The following is a 24,079-nucleotide window of genomic DNA, read 5'->3' as shown; positions in this document are numbered from 1 at the left end:
GGGAGTCTAGGTTTGACCGACGTCCACCTAATCCAATCGTTGACCGGTTCCTGTAGGCGGCATTCAATGAGAGGGGAGTGGAGGAGGGATTGGGCGGGGCTTGTTTCCTATACGGACATTTTTCCTCGGTCCCCCCCTTCACATCCCCTTCCTGGGGGTTGTGTCCAATAGGGGCGGGAGATGGGGGTGGGCACTGCGCTGTGATTGGGAGAGGCGGTGAGTGGCAAGCAATGTACCCAATGGAAGCGCGGGGGTCTCCCCCCGGGCCGGGGAGGGGCGGGATTTCCCGGGGAACAGAGAAGCGGGCAGCGCTCGGCCGCCGCCGAGAGACGGTTACTCCATTTTACGCCCCCCTCACCGGAGCCGACCATCCCTCGTATCCGCCCAGGCCCAGCCGCCCCTCACCCCCTCCACTGCCCGAGCTGAGCAGCCGCCGCCCCCGCCGGGAGGAGGAGGAGGGGCCCGGGGACCCCCCCACCCCGCCCGGAGCAGCCGCCGGGGCGCCCTCCCACAGCCCGTCACCGCCAGGGACCGTCCCTCTCGAGTAGCTGCCAGAGCTGGGGCGGGAGCAGCCGCCGCCGACCCCGCCAGTGGCGAGAGGAGGGGCCCGAGGGCCACCCCCGCGTGAGGAGAAGGGGCCCGGACAGCCACCGGCGGGGCGCGATCCCCCTGGGCACAGGGGCGGCTTTGAGGTGAGCGCCGAGGGGTCGGGCGGTGTGACAGTCCCGCCGGGCGCCGCGGGGGGCGGGTCGCTCCATTCCCTTCTCGCTCTCCGTATGGGGCGGGGACTCGCGCCGGTGGCCCGCGCGCTTCGGGCGCCACCGGGGGAGGGGAGCGAGAGCAGCCTCCCATGTTGCGTCTCCCCGGGGGTTCCCTGCCCCGGCGAGCGGGCGGTTCCCTACAGCGGGCCCTCGCGTGCGCTGGACACAGGCAGCCCCCCCTCCCCAGGTGCTGAACGTACAGGGAGCCCCCTCCCCCGGCGAGCGTAGCGCAGAAGTAGCCGCCTCCACCCTCCGTGCCGGTCGGGTTGTCTTCACGAGCTCTGGATTAGCGGAGATGAGCTTCCCGAGCCGTTTCCTTCGCTTCTGATCGCTCGCATTGCACATGTAGCCGCCCCCTTGCCCAGGGAGTCGGTGCAGCGGATATGGGCCCGCCTCCCTTTCCGCGTCAAACTCCCTTCCCCTAAGAACTGAGTGCGTGGAGTATATGCCGTACTTCGAGAGCCCGCGGGCTGCATCGCACTCAGCCCACCCCCGTCGTTCCCTTACCGGAGTCCATCCCCCAGTACCGAGTGCATTGCACACGGGCCCCGCCCCCGGGACACCCCTTTCATTTCGGTACTGGATGTGTTCCACGCAGGCTCCTCCCTCTCCCCTTCTGCTCTCACCCCGGTGCTGGGAGGGTGGCACCCAGCCTCCTCCCCCGCGCCCGTCCGTCAATGCTGGCATTGCACACAGGCTCCGCCTCTGGGACGCCGCCTTCCCCGTAGTCTGCACACAGTTAGCTCCTCCCACTCCCCTTCTCCGTTCGTGCCGGTCCTGGGTGGATTGTACACAGCCTCCTCCCCTGTACTCTTCGCTTATGGGGGCGTTGCATTTCGGCTCCTACCCCGCTCCGATCCCTTACCGGAGACTCGGGGTCAGCGGGTCCATTACATACAGCACCCTTATTGGGGACCCACTCCTTATGGTCAGTCAGTCTCAACTAGTTGCACGGAGCAGTATTGACCCATGCAGCGGTTGCGCTCGTCTAGCGGTTCGCCTCGGTTGTATCCCAAACACTTCGGGGTAGCCGACTGGATTTGATTCCTGCAGCGAGGCAGCGGTGTTCGTAGGTCTCCTTCCTTAACTCTTAGCAGGATGGGTAACTGGACGCTAAGCACTAGGTAACTGGCTGACGGAAGTAAGCTCGGTCAGCAAAGGCCGGTGACTTGGGACAGCCTGTCTTTCACGTGCCCGTGATGTGTGTCTGGAGGGTGCCCAAAGCACATCCATACCTCCAGCCGAGTTAGAGCTGTGTTGTCCACTGGGGCTCCTGCAGGCTCACTCGGGTTATTTAAGGGCATCGGGGTGAAGTCGGGGCAGGGGTGTGTAGCGGGTTGTTTTGCATTTTTGAGAGAGAGGCGAAAGACTGTCCAGTGGTCCTTTATACTGCAAAATACCCGATCACGGGGGAGGGGCAACCAGTCACCTCGCATAGTATAGTATGGCTGGAGCTTCTGCATTAATCATCAGCCTCTTGTGCCTGTGTAGTCTGTCCTCAAATGCTCCATGCATGTGCAGAGCCAGCTAGGAGATAATCAGGCAGAGTGAGCATGCTGAACTGCAGAAGATGGGCATAGTTACTACAAAATATTCCTGGGTTGTTGTAAAATATCCAGTGTGTAATACTTCAGTTTGGAGAATTTAAATCTCTTGTTAATGATGTACATTTCTATGGTAATCAGAAACCTCAGGTTTTTACAGATTAAAAAAAATACAGGCTGCCTTTTTAGTACTTTACTCTCACTTGATTCCTCATTGTACACTGCATATTGTTTACAAATGCTAAGGAACAGGGAGCTAAACAAAACATGTTTGAGGTGTGGAAATAAACTGAACTGAGTTGTGTTAGTGTGGATGAGCAGCTGAAAATGATGACATCAATGGAGTTTCTGCAGATTTTTTCATAGAACATAACTAAAATCTTCAGATTTCTTCCTTCAGCCCACCTTGTTCATCACCATATTAATAGTATAAAGTAGGGGTAGTCAATTATTTTTTTGCCAAGGTATAGTCAAGGTCCAGACTCCAGAGAAGAAAATAATAATAAAAAAAAGTAAATAAAAAGATTTTGGGATCTGTTCAAAAGTACCTGGTGGTCTGGATTTGTCCAGCAGTCCACCTATTGATTACCCCTAGTGTACAGTAACTGTTTCGAGTATTTCCTGTAGAAAGTATTATTTTAAAATTTAAAAACAATATTTTACATTGCCACAGTTCCTAACAATAAATATACCTGATTAGGTGCCTCTGTGTCTTATTCTGCTGCTCCTTTTTGGTTTTGTACACAGCATCACTTATGAGTAACTGGCCTATTCTGCTTTCACTCTTTATACCCAGTCTGAAGGGACACGTAGATTTATTAGAATTTCCAGATTGCTTTTGAAAGAACTCCTATCGAATGACTGTTGCAGTTTCTAGATAGAAATACTGCAAAGCTACGCATAAGAATCCTGTGCAGAATAACAGAGGCATGTAGGAGTCTGAGAATTACTCTTATAGTATTCTGCTACTAGCATTAATTTTTTCAATATTTTAATCAAGAACTGGCATCCTTCTCTACATGTACACTCTTCAGTCTTTAAACTTATCAGTGGCCTTCACTGAGTGTTTTAGTTTCAATATCTTTGGTTTTTTACCCCTTTGCTTACTTACATCAATAGAAACTGCATTAGGGTTTTACCTGGGGTTGTAGGTAACTGGGAATGGTATTCTCATAAACTGTAGAAGCATTAATATATTTTGTATTTGTCTTGTCAAATGCCAGATTCCTTCCTTGAATCTGGGCCAATGAAACACAGACTACAGAGTGTTTTTTTAATAGTATTGCCTATATAGATGTGACATCAGTACATGCACCAATATAAACTGGTATCTGCTTAAGATACGTCTGCTGTATCAAAGCAAGATATATTTTATTTGGACCACTGAAACTGTGTGTAAAACTGACAAATATTTGTTTAAATTGAAGCTGCTTGAGTGACCAAAAGTGTCATGAGGAATGTGTGAGCTTTTTGATTACCAGCTTTTTCTGAAAAACTGCAATCCAGAACAAGAGTTTAGTCTAAGTATATTAGATGAGTGGGATTTATTTCATAGAGCTGTGTTAGGCACAGTACCAACCGGAAGGGGTCAAAAATTATTTAATATAAATATAGGCTTACCTGTATTTAAATACAATTTTCAGCTATGGCTTGTTTAGTGTCTGCTATAAGTGAACAAACGTATTTAAAAGAACACTTTGTACAGTGAAGCACCTTTGAATTAATATCTAATTAAAGAATAGCTGTCTAAGGCCTGGTCTACACTAACACCCCAATTCGATCTAAGGTACGCAACTTCAGCTACGTGAATAACGTAGCTGAAGTCGACATACCTTAGTTCGAATTTACCGCGGTTCAGACGCGGTCCACACAGGGCAGGCAGGCTCCCCCGTCGACTCCGCGGTACTCCTCTCGCTGACGTGGAGTACCGCAGTCGACGGCGAGCACTTCCTGGTTCGAATTATCGCGTCCACACCAGACGCGATAAATCGAACCCGGAAGTTCGATTGCCAGCCGTCGAACTACAGCGGTAGTGTAGACAAGCCCTAAGGTGGCCTTGTGGTGGTGGTCTGTACTGCTGTGCCTGCGGCCCAGGCCCAGGTTTGATTTGGGGACTCTTCTTCTCTGTGCCAACTGTTTGAGCCAGTGATATGCATCAAGTATGCCCCTCAGCTCCTCACCCCAGACTTGCAGTGTGTTCTGGGTTCATGCCCCCAGCTTGCATGTCCTCAGCTCCCCACCCAGAGGGCAGGGTTTCCCCAGATGCCTGCTCACATGGAGGAGGGGCCCAGGGGGACAGAGAGAATCTGAGTCTTTCAGAGTGAAGAGGCCTCCCCAGATGCTGGCTTGTATGAGGGGCAGGGAGAGGAGCCCAGGTCCCCCTAGAGGGGCAGATGCCCCCAGATTCTGGCATACAAATACCAGGAGAGAATGTGGAGCTGACAGGCTTACTACCCACGCACCTGAATATCACCAATATTGAGTGATGGAGACCATTTGGGCCACAATCAGAGCCACGGTTTGATTCCCTAGGTCTGCTAAAAAAAAGTTGGTAGAATCTGTCAACCTTAAGAAATGCTTCTTCCTCTCCACCCCCAGGGTCCTATATCTTGAGAACTTCTTGCTTGGATGACCCCAAATTTGGATCACTAACACTACCCTGCATCCCCTTGAGGCATACTAAATTTCAAAACAATATGAGTAAGCATGTGGATTTTAGAGCATTTGAAGTCAGCAAAAATGAGTTTTCAGCCTTAACTATAGCAGAGCTGTTTTTCTGCAATAATAAGGGCTGCAGTATGGAGGGGGGAAAAGGTGTGTGTTTAGAAAATGATTGTATCCTCAAGAGTGTGATTGGGATTCAGTGGACTCTGTGTGCAAGGGTTTAAAGAAACTTTCAATATACTAAAAGGTAAAGTGTAAAAGAAAACTGATGCAGTAAAATAGAAAACTATTAAATAATACTCTATTAATGAAAATGTTTTAGGAAATGAGTACTACCTTAAATCAGTGTCTAGTAATACGATTTTAGTGTAACAAGATGCCCAAAAAATCACCTCTGCTTGAACTGAGGAATTGTCTGAAACTTGAAGTGGTATATAGGTAAAATAATAAAATAAATAAATTAATGGAGATATCCTGTCTCCTAGAACTGGAAGGGACCTTGAAAGGTTATCAAGTCCAGCCCCCTGCCTTCACTAGCAGGACCAAGTACTGATTTTGCCCCAGATCCCTAAGTGGCCCCCTCAAGGATTGAACTCACAACCCTGGGTTTAGCAGGCCAATGCTCAAACCACTGAGCTATCCCTCCCCCATTAGTTGTGTGCCATCTCAATGCAAATCTGTGAATTCCAGATGTCCTCAGCAAGGATGATGGCACTTCAGATTCCATCTTAGCTTTCACAGAGCAGGCTTTAGGATAAAGTGGCACTGGTAAGTTGGGTTTGTTTTTTTGTTTTTGTTTTTTTCCCCTTCTACCATGGGTGACTTTAATTGGCCCTTTTGTGAGCAGTGTTGTTGATCTTGTGGTTAAGGCACTGGATTGGATCTCAGGAGATTGCAGTTCAATTCCTGGCCCTGCCACAGACCTCCTGTGTGACCTTGGGCAAGTCACTTAATTGTTCTCAATTTTCAATACAAATGGGGATAAATACACCGGTACCTCGATATAACGCGACCCAATATAACACGAATTCGGATATAACGCAGTAAAGCAGCGCTCCGGGGGGGGGGCTGTGCACTCCGGTGGATCAAAGCAAGTTCAATATAACACGGTTTCACCTATAACGCGGAAAGATTTTTTGGCTCCCGAGGACAGCGTTATATCGAGGTAGAGGTGTACTTTCCTACTTAATGGGGCTGTTGTGAAGCTAAATTTGTTAATAATTGTCATGCACTCAGTGATGGAAGTGATTATACACACCTAGATGGCATCTAGATTCACTAACAATTAGACACACTTAATTTTGCTCGCTGCAAGGACTGTCCTGGCTGTCTTCAAGCTCATACTACTTGGCACAGAGGTACAGGTCTGACTTCCCAAACAACATTGGGTTTAGTTAAAATATTGGCTTTCAGTGAAATAGTGTGGAGACTGTTGTCTACTGCTACCACTGGAGACAAGTGTTGAAGAAATAAGAGTAATATTAAGGAAATTGAAATTGTTATTAAATGGTAGTAAAGCTATACATTTGCCAGTGTCTCTGCCTTGAACAGCATATGGATACAGTACCATTATAACAAAATACCACAGACACTGAACTATGGACAACTCAAATTAAGAAATTCTAGACTGACTGGAGTTCTTGAAGGCATGTAAAGAGGAGATGTTTTTCACACTGGATTACAATATGCAATGGTTAGATCTCTTCAGATTTACTTTGCCTGCTGTTGTGATGTGTCATTCATGGTCAGGCCAGTCAGGGAGCAATCAGTACAGGCTTTGTTGAACATGTAGGTCTTGGAATGAGAAATATCATGTTGAAATTGGCACACAAACCAGTTTAACTTCCAGGATTTATAAATTGTTTTCTGTCCAGATTGTAGTTTTGGTCTTCTCCAGCATTGGAAAACTTTTATGGTTGTTAAAGCCAGAGCAGAAAATGGAGGCCTATAATATGTATTCCTCTGTCTGGATGGGGTTGTGCTCGTAGTTGCACATTTGTATCTTTTTCCTCCCTGTTGCTGCATTCTTAGGTATTCTGAGCACTAATGATGGAAGAAATGTTCTTGTAGAAATTGGACACTGTGGAGGTGGGGAAATTTACTTCTTATGTGAAGTTTTGATTCACTTTGTGTTTTCACAAATTATTGTTGTGTAATTAACAGCTGCTGCTGTGACAATGAGTAAATTAATGCCTCACCACCACTTTTCTCATCCTCCCTTTTCATGTCTGGGTTGAGGTGAGTGGGGTTTAAGATTGCCCTAGCTGCATCTAGTCTCAGGCCTAGCTAAGATCCATATCTGCATAATCAATGGGCTGCCAGCACTTCACCTTGCTGTCAATTCTCAGCATTTCAGGGAGTTCATTTAATGTCTCTTCAGTATCATATTAGGTACGTATATGGTCCCCAGTTCCACAGTATCTGAGTGCCTCACAATCTTCAATAAATATTTGTTCTAGCACGGGGGTGGGCAAACTTTTTGGCCCAAGGGCCACATCTGGGTGGGGAAATTGCACCTAAGGGCCAGGGCAGGAGGTTGGGGTGCGGGAGGGAGTGTGGGGTGTGGGAGGGGGTGCGGTGTGCAGGAAGGGGCTCAGGGCAAGGGGTTGGGGCAGAGGAGGGGTGCAGGGTGTATGAGGTGGCACAGGGGTTTGGGGTACAGGAGGGGTGCGGCAGGGGTTTGGGTGCAGGAGGGATGTGAGGCACAGCAGGGGGCTCAGGGCAGGGAGTTGGAGTGTGGGGTGCAGGAGGGGTTCGGGCTCCGGCCCGGCGCTGCTTACCTGGAGCAGCTCCGGGGTGGCAGCTGCGCGCACCAGGGCCAGGGCAGGCTCCCTGCCTGCCCTGACCCTGTGCCGCACTGCGCCGCTCCCGGAAGCAGCCGGCACCACATCCCTGCGGCCCCTGCAGTGCACGGAGCCCTCTGCCCTCTCCCTCCCCCCCACCCAGGCGCGGGGCCCGCGGCACTATGGGGGTGGCAATCCCGCGAGCCGGATCCAGCCCACGAGCTGTAGTTTGCCCACTACTGTTCTAGCAACACCCCTGTGAGGTAGGTCAGTGCTGCTTTTCCCATTTTTCAAATGGAAAACTGAGGCACAGAGCAAATAACTAGCCCAAGGTCACATAAGAAGTCTCTGGCGGAGCAGGAAATTGAGTGCAGATCTTCTGAGTCCCAAGCACTAGCTAAGATTTCTTGTTTCCCTCCCTCTACGCACCACTCTTTCCATAGTCCAAATGAGAAGAAACTTTAAATGTTTCAGGCTATTTTACTTTCTCAGGTAAAATCTATCCCTGTCTGACCCCCTCAGTTCCTCTCTCCCCAACTTTTCTGTCTCTTTTCTCCTCCACCCCCCTACCCCCAATCCCATTTGATTTCTTGTTCTGCAATCCTTTTATTTCTGCTAATGTTTTAAATCACCAAACCACCTTTCTTTTGTCCTTCGGATGTGTATGTGTGCGTAGATTTCTACGGTCCACTTGTTTTCTCTCCATATTGGATCCTCTCCTCATTTGGAGACCCTTTTCTCTCCCTCCCCTCCCTTCATTAAATCAGGTTTACCAACCTCATTCAGGCCAAGTCTATACTACACACTTACTTCAGTATAACTGCATCACTCAGGGATGTGGATTTTTCACACCCCATAGTGATGTAGTTAACCTCCCAAGTAGACAGCGCTATGTTGGTGGGAGAGCTTCTCCTGCTAACATAGCTACCACCTCTCGTGGAGGTAGAGTTATTAAGCCAATGGGAGAGCTCTCTCATGTCGGCTTAGCACTTCTGGTGAAGACCCTCTATAGCGGCGGAGCTGCGCTGATGCAAGTTTGTAGTGTAGACCTGCCCTCAGTTAATGCAGTTCTGTATAGTGTCTAACATTTAAAAAACAAAGTAATAATAGAAGTATCAGCGTTGCACATATTATAGTGTTAAATCTGTATAAAACCTTTTAGGAACATATGTTAAAACTTCAGACAGCTTGTGAAAAGATGGGAATATATTGAGCTCTCCCATTTGTAAAAAAGGAGACAGTCTAGGGATACATGTACAGTATGTGACTACACAGTTTGCATAGCCTTTCTCAGAAATCTCTTACATCTTTGGGGATTGAGATCTTCTTTCTCTGTGATTGCTGTTCCATGATTAGTTCTTGAAAAAGGAACTCATCTGCCAAAAGCCTCCTAGTCCTGACAGGTGTTCAGATAGAAGACCTTTAAAAATTATATTATTCTTATTACCATATTACTCTTTTTCCATTTTGTGTTTAACAACTTACCTCAGATCTGTAGAGCTGGAAACCAGTGCTTAGATCATCTGAAAGCTTGGAATGACCAATATTAGTTTCTAGATCTGCAGGTTTTTGAGATCTCAGCTGGTAAAATGTTGGCATTGAAGTCTTCAGCAGTGGGTGAAGAAGCAGGATGATGATCGGGCTCTCCTCCTGGGGAGGAGAAGTTAGAAACCACTTTTCCTATTTTTACTCCTAATTTTCAGTGGTTGAGTTCTGAGGCACCTGTTCTGCAAGCTCAGTTCCAATCCCCCTGATTTGTTCACTCCCTTTCAGTGTGTCAGCGTTGCTGCTCTTGCCCATAATGTTCCTTCAGGAGATGCCCTTGGTACCTGAATGGAACTAATATGCTTCTGGTCAGTTTCATTTTGCTAGTCCTATTGAGCTATGTGAAGAGGAAGGGTTGAAAGTGTGACAAACAAGAGAAGCCAGGTGTGGCACAGTGCTGTTAAAGAGAAAGGAAAGGAAAGACACTTTCTTTGTTCCTACCCTCACTTCAGCAGCAGAAGATGTTGTCTTTGTGCATACTTCTCCTGCTCTGCATGTCCCATCAATAGTAGTAAGCAAAACTGATCAGCTGGGGAAGCACTGCGGGCAGGAACAACAGAGGTATGCTCTTCTTGTGGTCTTTTCCTGGATGGGGAATTTTAAAAAGTATGTGGAAGGGAGAATGATTTCATATCATCTTGTAAAAGAGCCTAAACATAGCAAGATAGACTACAACATACTCAAATTCAAGATATTAAGATTCTTGGCTCTTTGGCTTTGAGTTGTGGAAAGAAAGAGTCTGTTTGATGGTTGCCATGTGTACTGGATCAAGTGACCTTTTAAAGTCCAGTAAGTTACCTGTTCTGCTGTCCTAGTCACTGTAACTTAATTTTTTTTAATGAAGTAATAAGAGTTCCTACCATCTTCTGGCTCAGAGTCCTATTGAGTACTCAACACATTTAAAATTAGAGTTACTGGTATGTTGCACAGCTGACTCACTTTAGGGATTTAGAATTTCTAGAACTCTTACCTGTAAGCAGGTGCTTGAGTAAATGTTATGTTCTGGATGTAGAATCCAGACACAATCTGGGTTAATCTATTTCTTTGTCCTTTTAGTCTACAGTAAAGGCTTAGTGTTAGATAAAAGCCATTTTAGTACATTGGAAATATAAATAAAAATAATACAGTATTTATGTTTTAGCATCCTGAATCAGTGCATTGTCCTTCATCTTCGAGTCCTTGATACTCTATCTAGGTACTTAAATGGGTCACAATCATTACACGTATCCTCAAAACAACATGTGTGCTTTCCCCAAGGCAAATGCATACATTTTACAGGTTGTCTAAAAGATGGCACAAGTGCTGGGATTTTTGCCCCGTTATTGACTCTGCAGTCATGTCTTCAACTAAGAAGTATACCTGCCCCTTGGAAGGGTCAGTGGCATTGAAGTACCCGTGTGACTGAAATTTGGAAATTTACAAATTCCTCAGTGATGCCTCCCTGGTCTTGGTCACACAATCTTCTTTCCTTCCTTACCAATCACTTTATGGATGGGAGAGCCTTCTAGTAATGCTCTTGGAGGGAGGGATTTTCAACAAAGCAGGAGCTCATTGCATCTCCCTTTTAATGGGGAAAAGTTATTTGGGGAAGCACTAGATCAAGCCTTCAGGATCTCAGTGATGAAAATAAAGTAATTCCAGAGCCCAAGAGACCATATTTGTCTTCTCACACTAGAGACTGGTTGGCATAATGAAGATCTCCACCCAGGCCTTGGTATAGGCCAGCATTCCAGAGATTGTACCTGACCAGAGCCCCTTGAGCCTGTCCCTCTCCCTCTGAAGCAGACTTCAGCAGAATAGAGGATCATTGAGTGCTCTCTGATTTCTGCATGTTACTCTGTGGACTTTTGTACCTTTCTGCAATGTTACAGGTTTTTCCCCTGGCCATTGGCTCAATCTCCACAAAGAGTGTAGCGGTGGTGGAGTCACAGAGGAAACGTCATATTCTTCCATATCTGGATGGCTGGCGGGTGAAGGTCTTCGCTCTGGTAGGAACAAGGGAAGCTGTCCAGGAATCAGCAAGTCTCTTGATGTGGCTGGGATTTATGATCAGATACAAAAAAGCAAAACCTGATCCCATGTCAGCAGCTGAGTTAATATGGTGGTAGGAATGGGACTTCCATCACAGAAAAGAGTACAAACTGCAAGACAACTTAGCAGAGCAGAGCAGAGCATCCTCCAGCATCTGAGCCAAGAAGATGTCTTCCTTAATTGATCTAGCTCTGTAGGTCAGGAAGCGTTTTGGTTCACAAGCTGCTCTCTCAGTGGTGACCAAAGGAATGGGGTGGGGATTACTTGTGAGGATTCAGCATCCCTTGGAGCTCAGGCAGTCCTTGCAGTTATGGGAGAGATGTAACTAAACTCGAAGTTGGAGGTCACTTCAGGACCTATGATTTGGGGTAATGACTGATGCCGGCCTCAAGGGTTGGGGAACCACTCTGCAGTCCCATTCATCCCACATGGGAGAGATCTCTGCATGTGAACTGGCTGAAGCTTAGAGTAGTGTGTGCTGGTCTCCAAGGACCAGAGACAGGAGTAAGCAGTGTTGTCTGGATTGCCAGCAAGCAGGGTAGTGCCAGGAGTGGAAAGCTGTCTCAGGCTGTAGTTATTTTTGTACATTGGGCAGAACACAATTTGTTGCTCACTAAAGAGGTCCATGTGGCATGGTCCCTCAACATTTAGTCTGAGCTGCTGAAATTCCATCTGAGGGATTGGTTGCTTAGGACAGGGTTTTTTCCATCTAGTCTGCACTCTCTGGGATGAGTGCCCCGTCAATGTCTTGTTTGCAACAGTGAGCAACAGCAAGTTTCCAAAACTATGCACCTAAATCAAGGAATCTTAAGCTTTTCTCCATAAATGGATCAGGCCTTCTGCTGTATCTTCTTTCCTCGTCCCTCTCATCTCAGTAAAGAGGCAGTTGTCCCAGAGTGAAAACTTAATCTTGTCCTCCACTTTCTTTGTTGGGTAATTGTTTAATTCCTGTCTTTTTGCTTTGAAGGAGATTTTTGCATCACACTCAGCTGTCCAGTTAACTAGCAGAGTTCCTGTTTGACATGATTATTGTAATGCAGCTGGGATTTTATTGTGTTGTATTATGATGCCTAGAGTCCTGTACAGATTATTTTTTAATTTAAATAATAAATAATTGCTTTTGAACATGGTGAGGGCGTTGAAGTTCTCCTTTTATGGCTTCCAACAGGGCTAGAAAAGATGACAAAGCCTCTAGGTCTTTAATGCATGTGAATAATCATTTTTCTATTAAGGAAACTTTAATTTGCAGATGGATTCCCTTGCTCTCTCTCCCCCTCCCCTTTGAGTGAAGGTTTATTTCATGGGGCATAGTCACTTCTTAGGCCAAGAGGAAGTTTGTGGATGAGCTCTGACAAGCAGCAATCTGGAGTTTGGTCCACATGCTCAAACACTAACCTTCACTCTGTAATGGTGAATCTGTGGATGTGGCCTTTGGATATAGTGCTAGGAGCTGCTCTCAGACATGAGGTATCCTAATCTCCCAGGTAGTGAGCCTGCATGGTATATCCCAATCCAAAATATGGAACCTCCCATCATAGAAATAAGGCTTTTGGTATTCTCTTGTAAACTCACTTTCTGCACAGGAGTACCACCAGTCTGGAAGCCCAGCCTAGTCTGAGTTCTAACTGGGTTATTGACAGTTTTCATACTTCGTTATATTAGCATTAGATGATGAGTAAGCATTCAACTAGAGAGCGGAGGCAGCTACAGTGCTTGCAGGGGAGTGGAGGTGCCAAAGCTTCATCTCTGCTACCTATCACTAAGGGTATGTCTACACTACGAAATTAGGTCGATTTAATAGAAGTCGATTTTTTTAGAAATCGATTTGATACAATCGATTTTGTGTCCTCACTAAGTGCATTAAGTCAGCAGTGTGCGTCCACAGTACCGAGGCTAGCGTCAACTTTTGGAGTGTTGCACTGTGGTAGCTATCCCACAGTTCCCACAGTCTCCGCCACCCATTGGAATTCTGGGTTGAGCTCCCAATGGCTGATGGGGCAAAAACATTGTCGCGGGTGGTTCTGGGTACATGTCGTCAGGCCTCCCTCCCTCCCTCCGGGAAAGCAATGGCAAAAAATAGTTTCTCGCCTTTTTTCCTGGGTTACCTGTGCAGACGACATACCACGGCAACAATGGAGCCCGCTCAGCTCACTGTCACCGTATGTCTTCTGGGTGCTGCTGGCAGACGCGGTACTGCAGTGCTACACAGCAGCATCCCCTTGCCTTGCCTTGGAGATGGCAGACGGTGCAATACGACTGCTAGTCGTTGTCATCATCCCATGGGTGCTCCTGGCCGACCTCGGTTAGGTTGGTCGGGGACGCCTGGACAAAAATGGGAATGACTCCAGGTCATTCTCTTCTTTAAGTTTCGTCTAATGAAGATTCAGTCCTGCCTGGAATATCATGCCAGCTGGTGGCTTCTGCCTCAGGCTGCTCTCTGTTCCTAGAGAAGGACAGCAGAGGGCTGACAGAATTGTGAGGATAAATAGCTGGCTAAGGGAGTGGTGTTATAAGGAGGGCTTTGGGATGTATGGCCACTGGGAGGCTTTCGGGGACAGACAGCTGTTCTCGCGGGATGGACTTCACCTGAGTAGGGAAGGAAATAGACTTCTGGGAGGGAGGCTGGCTCATCTCATCAAAAGGGCTTTAAACTAGAAAGTTGGGGGAGACGGTTGGGAGATGTCCAGTTAATCTCCACGTCTGAATCCAACACTGAAAAGGAGTGTGAAGAGATAAGCACAGATATAGGTAGGGGTATGGGATTGGACATAAGAAAGAGGGGGCAGAGGGACAGTATGGGGTCCGTACCAAATTGCATAAGTAATGCGAGAAAGGATAGACAGCATACGGCAAGATGTTTATACACCAATGCAAGAAGCCTAGGTAACAAAATGGAGGAATTGGAGCTCCTGGTCCGAGAAATGAAACCTGATATCGTGGGAATAACCGAAACGTGGTGGAACGGTAGTCATGACTGGAGTACAGGTATGGAAGGGTATGTGCTGTTTAGGAATGACCGGAAAAAAGGTAAAGGTGGGGGAGTGGCATTGTATGTCAATAATGAGGTAAAATGCAAAGAAATAATAAGTGATGGAATGGATAAGACAGAGTCTGTCTGGGCAATAATTACACTGGGTAATAGAACTACTAGAGCCTCCCCTGAGATAGTGCTTGGGGTGTGCTATAGACCGCCAGGATCTAGCCTGGATGCGGACAGAGAACTATTTAATGTTTTTAGGGAAGTAAAAACTAATAAGAACTGTGTAATCATGGGGGACTTTAACTTCCCAGATATAGATTGGGGAACAAATGCTAGTAACAATAATAGGGCTCAGATGTTCCTAGACGTGCTAGCAGATGAATTCCTTCATCAAGTAGTAACTGAACCGACGAGGGGGGATGCAATTTTAGATTTGGTGCTGGTGAGTGGTGAGGACCTCGTTGAGGAAATGGTTGTAGGGGACAAGCTTGGCTCGAGTGACCATGAGCTAATTCGGTTTAAACTAAATGGAAGGTTTAACAGAAATAAAACTCTGACTAAGGTTTACGATTTTAAAAAGGCCAACTTTAATAAATTAAAGCAACTACTTAGGGAAGTGCATTGGGATAACATACTTAGGGATCTAAAGGCAGATGACGCCTGGAATTATTTCAAATTGAAGTTGCATGAGCTGTCCGAGGCCTGTATACCAAGAAAGGGAAAACGATTAGTAGGCAGGAGATTTAGACCTAGCTGGATGAGTGTGCGTCTCAAAGGGGCAATTAAGAAAAAACAGAAAGCATACAAAGAATGGAAGAGGGGAGGGATCAGCAAGGAAACCTACCTTATTGAGGTCTGAGCATGTAGGGATGCAGTGAGAAAGGCCAAAAGCCGTGTAGAGTTGGACCTTGCGAGGGGAATTAAATCAAATAGTAAGAGGTTTTATAGCCATATAAATAGGAAGAAAACAAAGAAAGAGGAAGTGGGACCACTGAAGAATGTAGATGGAGTGGAGATTAAGGATAATCTAGGCATGGCACAATATCTAAATGAATATTTTGCATCAGTCTTTAATAAGGCTAATGAAGGGCTTAGGAATAGAGGGAGCAGGACAGAGGGGAATAAAGGAGGAGGGAATGACATTACAGTATTAGAGGTGGAAGCTAAACTTCAGCAGCTAAACGGGACCAAATCGGGCGGACCGGATGATCTTCATCCTAGAATATTGAAGGAAGTGGCGCAAGAAATTGCAAGCCCCTTAGCGATAATTTTTAATGAATCTGTAAACTCGGGGGTGGTACCGTTGGACTGGAAAATAGCTAACGTGGTTCCTATTTTCAAGAAGGGGAAAAAAAGTGACCCGGGTAATTACAGGCCTGTTAGTTTAACATCTGTAGTATGCAAGGTCTTGGAAAAAATTTTGAAGGAGAAAGTAGTTAAGGGCCTTGAGTTGAATGGTAATTGGGACAAATTACAACATGGGTTTACGAAAGGTAGATCGTGCCAAACCAACCTGATCTCCTTCTTTGAGAAAGTAACAGACCTTCTAGATAAAGGGAATGCGGTGGATCTAATATACCTCGATTTTAGTAAAGCGTTTGATACGGTACCGCATGAGGAATTATTGGTTAAACTAGAAAAGATGGGGATCGATATGAAAATCCAGAGGTGGATAAAGAACTGGTTAAAGGGGAGACTGCAGCGGGTAGTACTGAAAGGGGAACAGTCAGGTTGGAGGGAGGTCACCAGTGGGGTTCCTCAAGGTTCGGTTTTGGGTCCGATTTTATTTAATCTATTTATTACTGACCTCGGAACCGAATGTAGGAGTGGGCTGATAAAGTTTGCGGATGACACAAAGTTGGGAAGTATTGCTAATTCGGAGAAGGATCGAGATATTCTGCAGGGAGACTTAGATGACCTTGTAAATTGGAGTAATAATAATAGGATGAGATTTAATAGTGAGAAGTGTAAGGTGATGCATTTAGGGATGACTAACAAGAATTTTAGTTATAAGCTGGGGACGCATCGGTTAGAAGTGACGGAGGAGGAGAAGGACCTCGGAGTCCTGGTTGATCGCAGGATGACTATGAGCCGGCAATGTGACGCGGCTGTTAAAAAAGCTAATGCGATCTTGGGATGCATTAGGCGAGGTATTTCTAGTAGGGGCAAGGAGGTGCTCCTTCCGTTATACAAGGCGCTGGTGAGACCTCATTTGGAGTACTGTGTGCAGTTCTGGTCTCCTATGTTTAAAAAGGATGAATTCAAACTGGAACAGGTACAGAGAAGGGCCACTAGGATGATCCGAGGAATGGAAAACCTTTCCTATGAAAGGAGACTCGAGGAGTTCGGTTTGTTTAGCCTAACCAAAAGAAGGCTGAGGGGGGATATGATTGCTCTCTTTAAATACATCAAAGGGATAAATACCAGGGAGGGAGAGGAATTATTTCAGTTCAGTACTAATGTGGACACGAGAACGAATGGATATAAACTGGCCGTGGGGAAGTTTAGGCTTGAAATTAGACGAAGGTTTCTAACCGTCAGAGGGGTGAAATTTTGGAACAGCCTTCCGAGGGAAACGGTGGGGGCGAAAGACCTCTCTGGCTTCAAGATTAGGCTAGATAAGTTTATGGAGGGAATGGTTTAATGGGATAACGTGATTTTAGTCAATTAGGTAATAAAGTGCCATCGCTGGTAAAATGTGGGTCTGGCTAGAGAATCTTGCCTGTATGCTCGGGGTTCTACTGATCGCCATATTTGGGGTCGGGAAGGAATTTTCCTCCAGGGTAGATTGGCAGAGGCCCTGGAGGTTTTTCGCCTTCCTCCGCAGCATTGGGCAGGGGTCGCAAGCTGGAGGATTCTCTGCGACTTGAAGTCTTTAAATCACTATCTGGAGACTTCAACAGCTGAGTTAAGGGAAAGTGGGTGGGTCAGCTTTTGTGGCCTGCATCATGCGGGAGGTCAGACTAGATGACCATAATGGTCCCTTCTGACCTTTAAGTCTATGAGTCTGAGTCTGTCGGCAGCATCGCGCGGTCACACCTACCCCAGCCTACCCCTTGCTCCCATGGCTCATGAAGCCTGGACAGTAGTAAGGAGCAGTTCAACTATAGGCTGAGCAAGTGCGTAATGGTGGTAGAATGTGCCTTTGGACGTTTAAAAGCTCGCTGGTGCAGTTTACTGACTCGGTTAGACCTCAGCGAAACCAATATTCCCATTGTTATTACTGCTTGCTGTGTGCTCCACAATATCTGTGAGAGTAAGGAAGAGACGTTTATGGCGGGGTGGGAGGTTGAGGCAAATCGCCTGGCCGCTGATTACGCGCAGCCAGACACCAGGGCGGTTAGAAGAGCACAGCAGGGTGCACTGTGCATCAGAGAAGCTTTGAAAACCAGATTCATGACTGGCCAGGCTATGGTGTGAAAGTTCTGTTTGTTTCTCCTTGATGAAAACCTGCCCCCTTGGTTCACTCTACTTCCCTGTAAGCCAACCGCCCTCCCCTCCCCCCTTTGAGCTCCGCTTGCAGAGGCAATAAAGTCATTGTTGTTTCAAATTCATTCGTTCTTTATGAATTCGTCACACAAATGGGGGGATAACTGCCAAGGTAGCCCGGGAGGGGTGGGGGAAGAGGGAAGCACAGGGGTGGGGTAGTTGTAGGGGCACCCCCTAGAATGGCATGCAGCTCATCATAGAAGCGACATGTCTGGGGCTCTGACCGGGAGCGGCCATTTGCCTCTCTGGTTCTTTGGTAGGCTTCACGCGGCTTGCCTGAGCTTCTTAAGTTTCACGCGGCACTGCTGCGGGTCCCTGTTATAGCCTCTGTCCTTCATGCCCTTGGAGACTTTTTTCAAATATTCCAGCATTTCGTCTTTTGGAACGGAGTTCTGATGGCACGGATTCATCTCCCCATAAAGCGATCAGATCCAGTACCTCCCGTTTGGTCCATGCTGGAGCTCTTTTGCGATTCTGGGACTCCATGGTCACCTGTGCTGATGAGCTCTGCATGGTCACCTGTGCTGATCAGCTTGCCACGCTGGCCAAACAGGAAATGAAATTCAAAAGTTCGCGGGGCTTTTCCTGTCTACCTGGCTAGTACATCTGAGTTGAGAGTGCTGTCCAGAGCAGTCACAATGGAGCACTCTGGGTTAGTTCCCGGAGGCCAATACCATCAAATTGCATCCACGCTACCCCAAATTCGACCCAGCAGGGTTGATTTCAGCGCTAATCGCCTCGTCGGGGAGGAGTACAGAAATCGATTTTAAGAGCCCTTTAAGTCGACAAAAATGGCTTTGTCGTGTGGACGGGTGCAGGGTTAAATCGATCTAACGCTGCTAAATTCGACCTAAACTCGTAATGTAGACCAGGGCTAAGACAGTGAGGAGGAAAAGCCCTTTCCAGGTTGGACGGACTGCCTACATACAGTGCCGCACAATTATTGTGTACTCTGGTGTGCAAGGCAGCTGTCTAGCTTATAGCATGCAGCCTCCGTGTTTAATTTGTGCAAAAATGGCCTTGGATCTTTAGTGAAAATTAAGAGCAAACAGGGCCTGGTTTTAAGTTTACATCCAAAACATCCACATACAGTTTGCTGTGTGGAACTTCATTGTCTGCCTTGGGAAGCTAAAGGGTTGAGTTGACCCTGTAAGAATTTTAAACTGGTCTACCAGGCAGTCTAGGAATTCCAGACTTGATGGTTAGACGACTAAGCCAACCTTGCCAGCAGATGACTTGTAGCTGATAACTCATCCATGCACCTTTGCGAGACTGTAGTAAATCTATAATCTGAGATCTTCTGTTGCTCCTTGGAAGAAAAGGCTGACCTTGTAGTCCCAGGTGGAATTGTAATCCTCATAACAGTAAGTGTGCAAGACTCTTCTAGCAGTTATTTGGCCTTACACAGCCTTTTATGCAGCTCAGCATCTACTTTAACCCTTGACTAGCCCAGCAAAAGTGAAAAATGGAATGTGTTTCTTTACACACAAACAGCAGAGCTTTGTTAGACGTGAACATTATATTAGATGGTCTTTGCAACTGTATCTTTCGCTTCAGTGTTTCTGTATTCTGGAATTATACCCCTGTGCACGTTCTACATTAGGCCTATTATAGCTGGCTCACTTGCTACTTGGCTGCAAACTGTGAATTTGGATTGAAAAGTTTCATGCCCGGTTTGTTGGGGAGAAGTGGGAGGAGAGAGAGCATTAACTTTGTAACTGCTGGAAGTGTTTTTGTGATGGTTGCATTACTGTGGTATGCTACTGCTCTGTTAAAAGGGTAAGGAGTGAACTAAGCCTAGAGAGATTAACAATGTAAGAATGGGGAGGGGACAGAACAAAAGTTAAGTGGACACATAGGGACTTACCTCTAAGCTGCTCCATATTCCTGAGCACGCATTGTAAGTGAGTGCTATCAAGGCTTTGCTTTGACTTGACTTAGGCCTGGTCTACACTACAGCGTTAGGTTGACATCAGGCAGCTTACGTCGACCTAACTCTGTAAGCATCTACAGTAAAATGTAGCTCCTACCAATACAAGTAGCCCAGTACATTAACTTAATAACTCCATCTCCGCTAGAGGCATAGCACTAAGGTCAGTGTAGTTAGGGCGCCCCATTGTCCATGTAGGCACTGTGTTACTTACATTGTCTGTTGGCTGTCAGCCCAGCAAGGGGCTCACAGCTGGAGTCTCCGCCTACTCCCCAGGAGTGGGACTCCTGCTGACTTAACCATGTGGGCAGTGACAGCTGAAGCTCCTGGTGAGGGCGCACACCACCGACAGAAGGAGCAAGGTGTGGACGTTAACCATCGCTTTAATAACTGCAGCGGCTATATGTTGACTTAACATGTCGACTTAATATTGTAGGGTAGACATGCCCTTATTATCACCATGTTGATGTGAAATCCTAGATGGGGCTTCTATCAAAGGTGCATGGCCAAATTCTGCTGTTTTACTTGTTTAGATTCCAGCTATGCTATCTGTAAAATATTTTTTTACAAAGCTAAAATGTTTCTAAACCCTAGGAGGGTAACAGTAAATGAAATCATGGGGCAGATGCTGGAGTCATTTGCAGAGGTCAGTCCAAAAACAGCAGATAAAACCAGGAAAATCAACTCCGTTTCGCCTGTATTTTTGCCTTTTTGTTCTCCAGATGTCACTGTGGTCTGCTAGGCTCAGTACCCTGTGAATTAGGTTTTAGTAATTTCCTCCTCCTCGTTCCAGAGCTTATTGATCAGTATCAGAAGGCCCCTTACAATAGATATGGTAGGTTCCTGATGGGGGATTCTCTTCTGAGAGAGGGGTGCAAGCTTCACAGTACAACTTCAACAAATAAAAAAGTGAGATCCTGCAAGAAGGGGAAAGAAAGAACTAGTGAAAGAGAAAAGAGGCTCCAGGGAAAGCAGTAAGAAGTTACACAATTAGTCTGTACCTTCAAAGGCATTCTTAAATACTAAGAACCTACACGTGGACTCTTGATACACCATTTGCTGTGCATATGCTTGTTATACATACATATATTGATGATCACTGTTTGTCATCTGGTTGGCTAATTAAGCACTCAAACTGAAGAGTCAGTATAACTTCACAACTTAGAAATTTTTTGGAAGCTAATTGAAGTGAGGCGTGAAGGTTGTTGGTTTATGGGTGTTTTTTTGGGGAGGGGAGGGGGTGGGTGAGCCCAGTTACATCTGCTGGGGGACCGCTTCTGTTAGGTTCCTTGCTAGCAGTGAATTATTCATTAATTACACTGAAACTGGCAAGGCTATATATTTGCTTTGGAAAGACCCAGGTGTATTCCAGACCGAGAAAAGAGAGTTTCGCTCTTTAGGATGTGGTGCTGGATTGGAGAAAGAGACTGAATGTGCTTGAACACTCTCAGTGGTTGTATGAAGAATAAATAACTTCTCAGGAGTGACATTAACTATCACGACCTAGAAGGCAGCAGTTGTTGAATATCCTGGCTGGAAAGGAGAGGTCATGCAATTAAAGTGAAGAATTTACAGAATTTGAAGGGGTGGGAGGGCAGAATAGTGACACAAATTTAGAGTGAATTAGGGAAACACTATTTGGATTGGAGCAGGAGCATATGTCTTTTGGATGTGTGTTGCAGGAAGATCTTGAGGGAGCTGCAGGTGGTGGGTTGTTCATCATTGTCTTCTGATGTCCTGAGGAAACATTGGGGCCAATTTTTGACACTTAGTGACACTGGTGATCTGCAATGACACTGGGGGCTGGGTAAAACTTATTGGAGAGGGATGTGGAATCAAAACTAAATTTACTAGCAAGACTTCAGGGTTTTTTTTTTTTTTTCTTGTTCTGGATTTACTGCTAACTTTATTTCAGTGTGTAAAATCTGAGAGAACCTGATTTTGGCCCCTACATTATTTAGATTAGAGTTAAATTCCCTACCCGCTCTCAAAGCTTCTTGAAACCCCTTCCCACAGGGCTGGCTAGCATCCTACCTGGGCTGTTGCAGGCTCACAGCTGACATACACTGAAAGTGTAAAACTCATAGTAAGCACTTCATTGGATAGTTGAAGGCCTTTTAAGATTCACCGCCACAGTGAAAGAGCTACTTGGACTTCTGTTGCCAGAAACTCCTCAACCATCTCCAGTCTGTGTTGTATGGAAACGTGGCTTTGTTCAGAATCTACATATGTTAACGATGTTCAAATTAGAAATGTACTTCAGTTCAGTTTGTTGAAGAAATTATCAACTTCTACTTTCAACCTGAATATTTGAGTTCTAAAATAGGCTAGTATCTAAAAAAATGCAATTTTACTATTTCACCTGAAAAAATTAATCCTGATTCCAAACGCACATCCCCCTCAAAAAAATTATCCAAGAAATAATTAAGTTAAATGGGTGCCCAGAAACCTGCCTTACCTATCCTATGCCTCCTGTCGATGAGCTCAACATCATATTCATTAAGGGAGAATGATTAATCACTTCTGTTTGTTAATTGAACTGTTTTAGCAGGTTTTGTAGTGCTTCCCTGAGCATGAGTTCAGAATGAAGCGGCGATTGGATGAGCAGGAGTCACCGGTGTACACGTCACAGCAGAGACGTATCACCAGCAGCACAGAAGCTTTCCAACACCAGCAGCGTGTGCTTGCTCCAGCACCTCCTGTATATGAGGCGGTTTCGGAGACCATGCAGTCTGCCACTGGAATTCAGTACTCTGTAACTCCCAGCTACCAGGTATGCTCGCTTGTTACTTAGTGTGAACCAGAGAATAATTCAGTCTCGTTGTGTGAACAGCAACGACCATACAATGCAAGATGCATGTTTAATAATCTATGGTGGGGTTCTACATGTGACAGCAATTATTATTTTGCCAACAATGGCCTCTTAAATTAAGACCCCAATTTAACAGTATATTTAAGCACGTGCCTGATTTTAAGCACTTGCTTTAAGTCCCATGATTTTAGTGGCAACTGATCACAAGCTCAAAATTAGGTATGTGCTTAAGTACCTTGCTGAGTTAAGGCCTAAATTGGGGACCCTCATACCCTGATCTCTGAATTATCTCCTATTCAGAAGTAGGCCAGTAAGTGGGGTTCCCCCCCCCCCTTTTTAAGTAGGATAGTTCGTCCTGCAGCCTGTCAACCTTTGCTGTGGTCTTTTCAGCTCATAAACTCAGCAAGACTGGATTGGATCAATACTTGGATGGGAGACTTCCAGGGAAAATCCAGGTGCAGCGGGAAGTGATGCTGGTGATTGATTAGGTGGCATTCTTCCCTTTGAGCTCCTGACTTTTTGTGCTTATTAAAGAAACATTGCCAATTTGAACATTGCGTCGTCTGAAAAATTTGTATTTATTAATCTAATAGCAGCATGTAAGATTTCTATAAATGAAACACTAGAGAGAAATATTTGTCCTCTATTTTTCCCAGTGTTTTAGTTTTTGCCAGCACTCTATATATCATCCTTGCCTTGGTTTTGTTGCTGGTCAGTTGCACTTCCCATCTCATGCACTGGCCTGGGGACCAACTCATGTGTGCACGCTACCCCAGGCTCTCCAAAAGGATGTTCACTACTAACAGCAACAGCAGGCAGATAGCAGGCAGGCATGTACTCAGAGATGGGGATAGAGGTCTGGAGAGTTGGCCCAGGTAAGTTTGATGTTGCTCTCAGGCCTTCTTAAGAGTCTTCTAAATGTGAATAGGGGAGCAAAAAAACCTTTCTTGTTTTTTGTTTTGTTTTGAAGCAGGTGCTCTATTAAAAAAACTGGATTCTTTTAAATCAAATTTTTAAAAAATTCAAGCTAAGTATTCATTAAAGAATTTTTAAATTGAACTCTTTTTGCTCCTTTATGATGTATAAAGGAGGCTGAAAAGTGCATGTTCAAAAGAGTTTGTTCTGCTTGTCTTTCTGGATTTTTCTAAAGGTAAGCATCAAGTTTGGGTCTTCACAGGTTTTTGCTGGAGGATCTCTGGGGGGTCCAAAGGATATTAATTGAGAGTTCTAACACCTAAATTGAAGAGCTATGGTGTTGAATCTTTAACAAAGGCTTTCTTTATCTAAAATGTTAGTCATTGTGCCATTAAATAGGTGGTAGTAGAGTCAAACTCTGGTTTTGTTTCTATCTCATAGAATCAGAGTTTAAGGGCAGAAGGGACCACCAGATCATCTAGTCTGACCTTCCTTATCTCACAGGCCGCCAGCCCTACCCAGCTCATGCACACTAAACACAACAACTGAAATGAAACCAAAGTATTGCAGCCCACAGGAGACTAGAACGTTATGAGCCATGGGCAGAGAATAGGAGGGACCCCAG

General features: G+C 45.9%; 1 protein-coding gene across 1 annotated transcript in view; it reads left to right on the top strand.

Moving 5' to 3' along the window:
- Positions 1–317: 317 nt before the first annotated feature.
- The window catches only part of SIN3A (SIN3 transcription regulator family member A), a 41,540-nt gene continuing 17,778 nt past the window's right edge, over positions 318–24,079 (top strand). The window contains exons 1-2 of the mRNA XM_024205399.2: positions 318–692; positions 22,276–22,500. Coding sequence (XP_024061167.2) covers positions 22,312–22,500 — 189 coding nt within the window. The 5' untranslated portion in view covers positions 318–692; positions 22,276–22,311. The remainder of the gene's footprint in view (positions 693–22,275; positions 22,501–24,079) is intronic.

This window comes from Terrapene carolina, unplaced genomic scaffold (genome assembly GCF_002925995.2).
Source record: "Terrapene carolina triunguis isolate 2854851 unplaced genomic scaffold, T_m_triunguis-2.0 Scaffold67, whole genome shotgun sequence".
NCBI classification, from domain to species: domain Eukaryota; kingdom Metazoa; phylum Chordata; order Testudines; family Emydidae; genus Terrapene; species Terrapene triunguis.
This window is presented reverse-complemented; position numbering and strand designations above follow the sequence as displayed.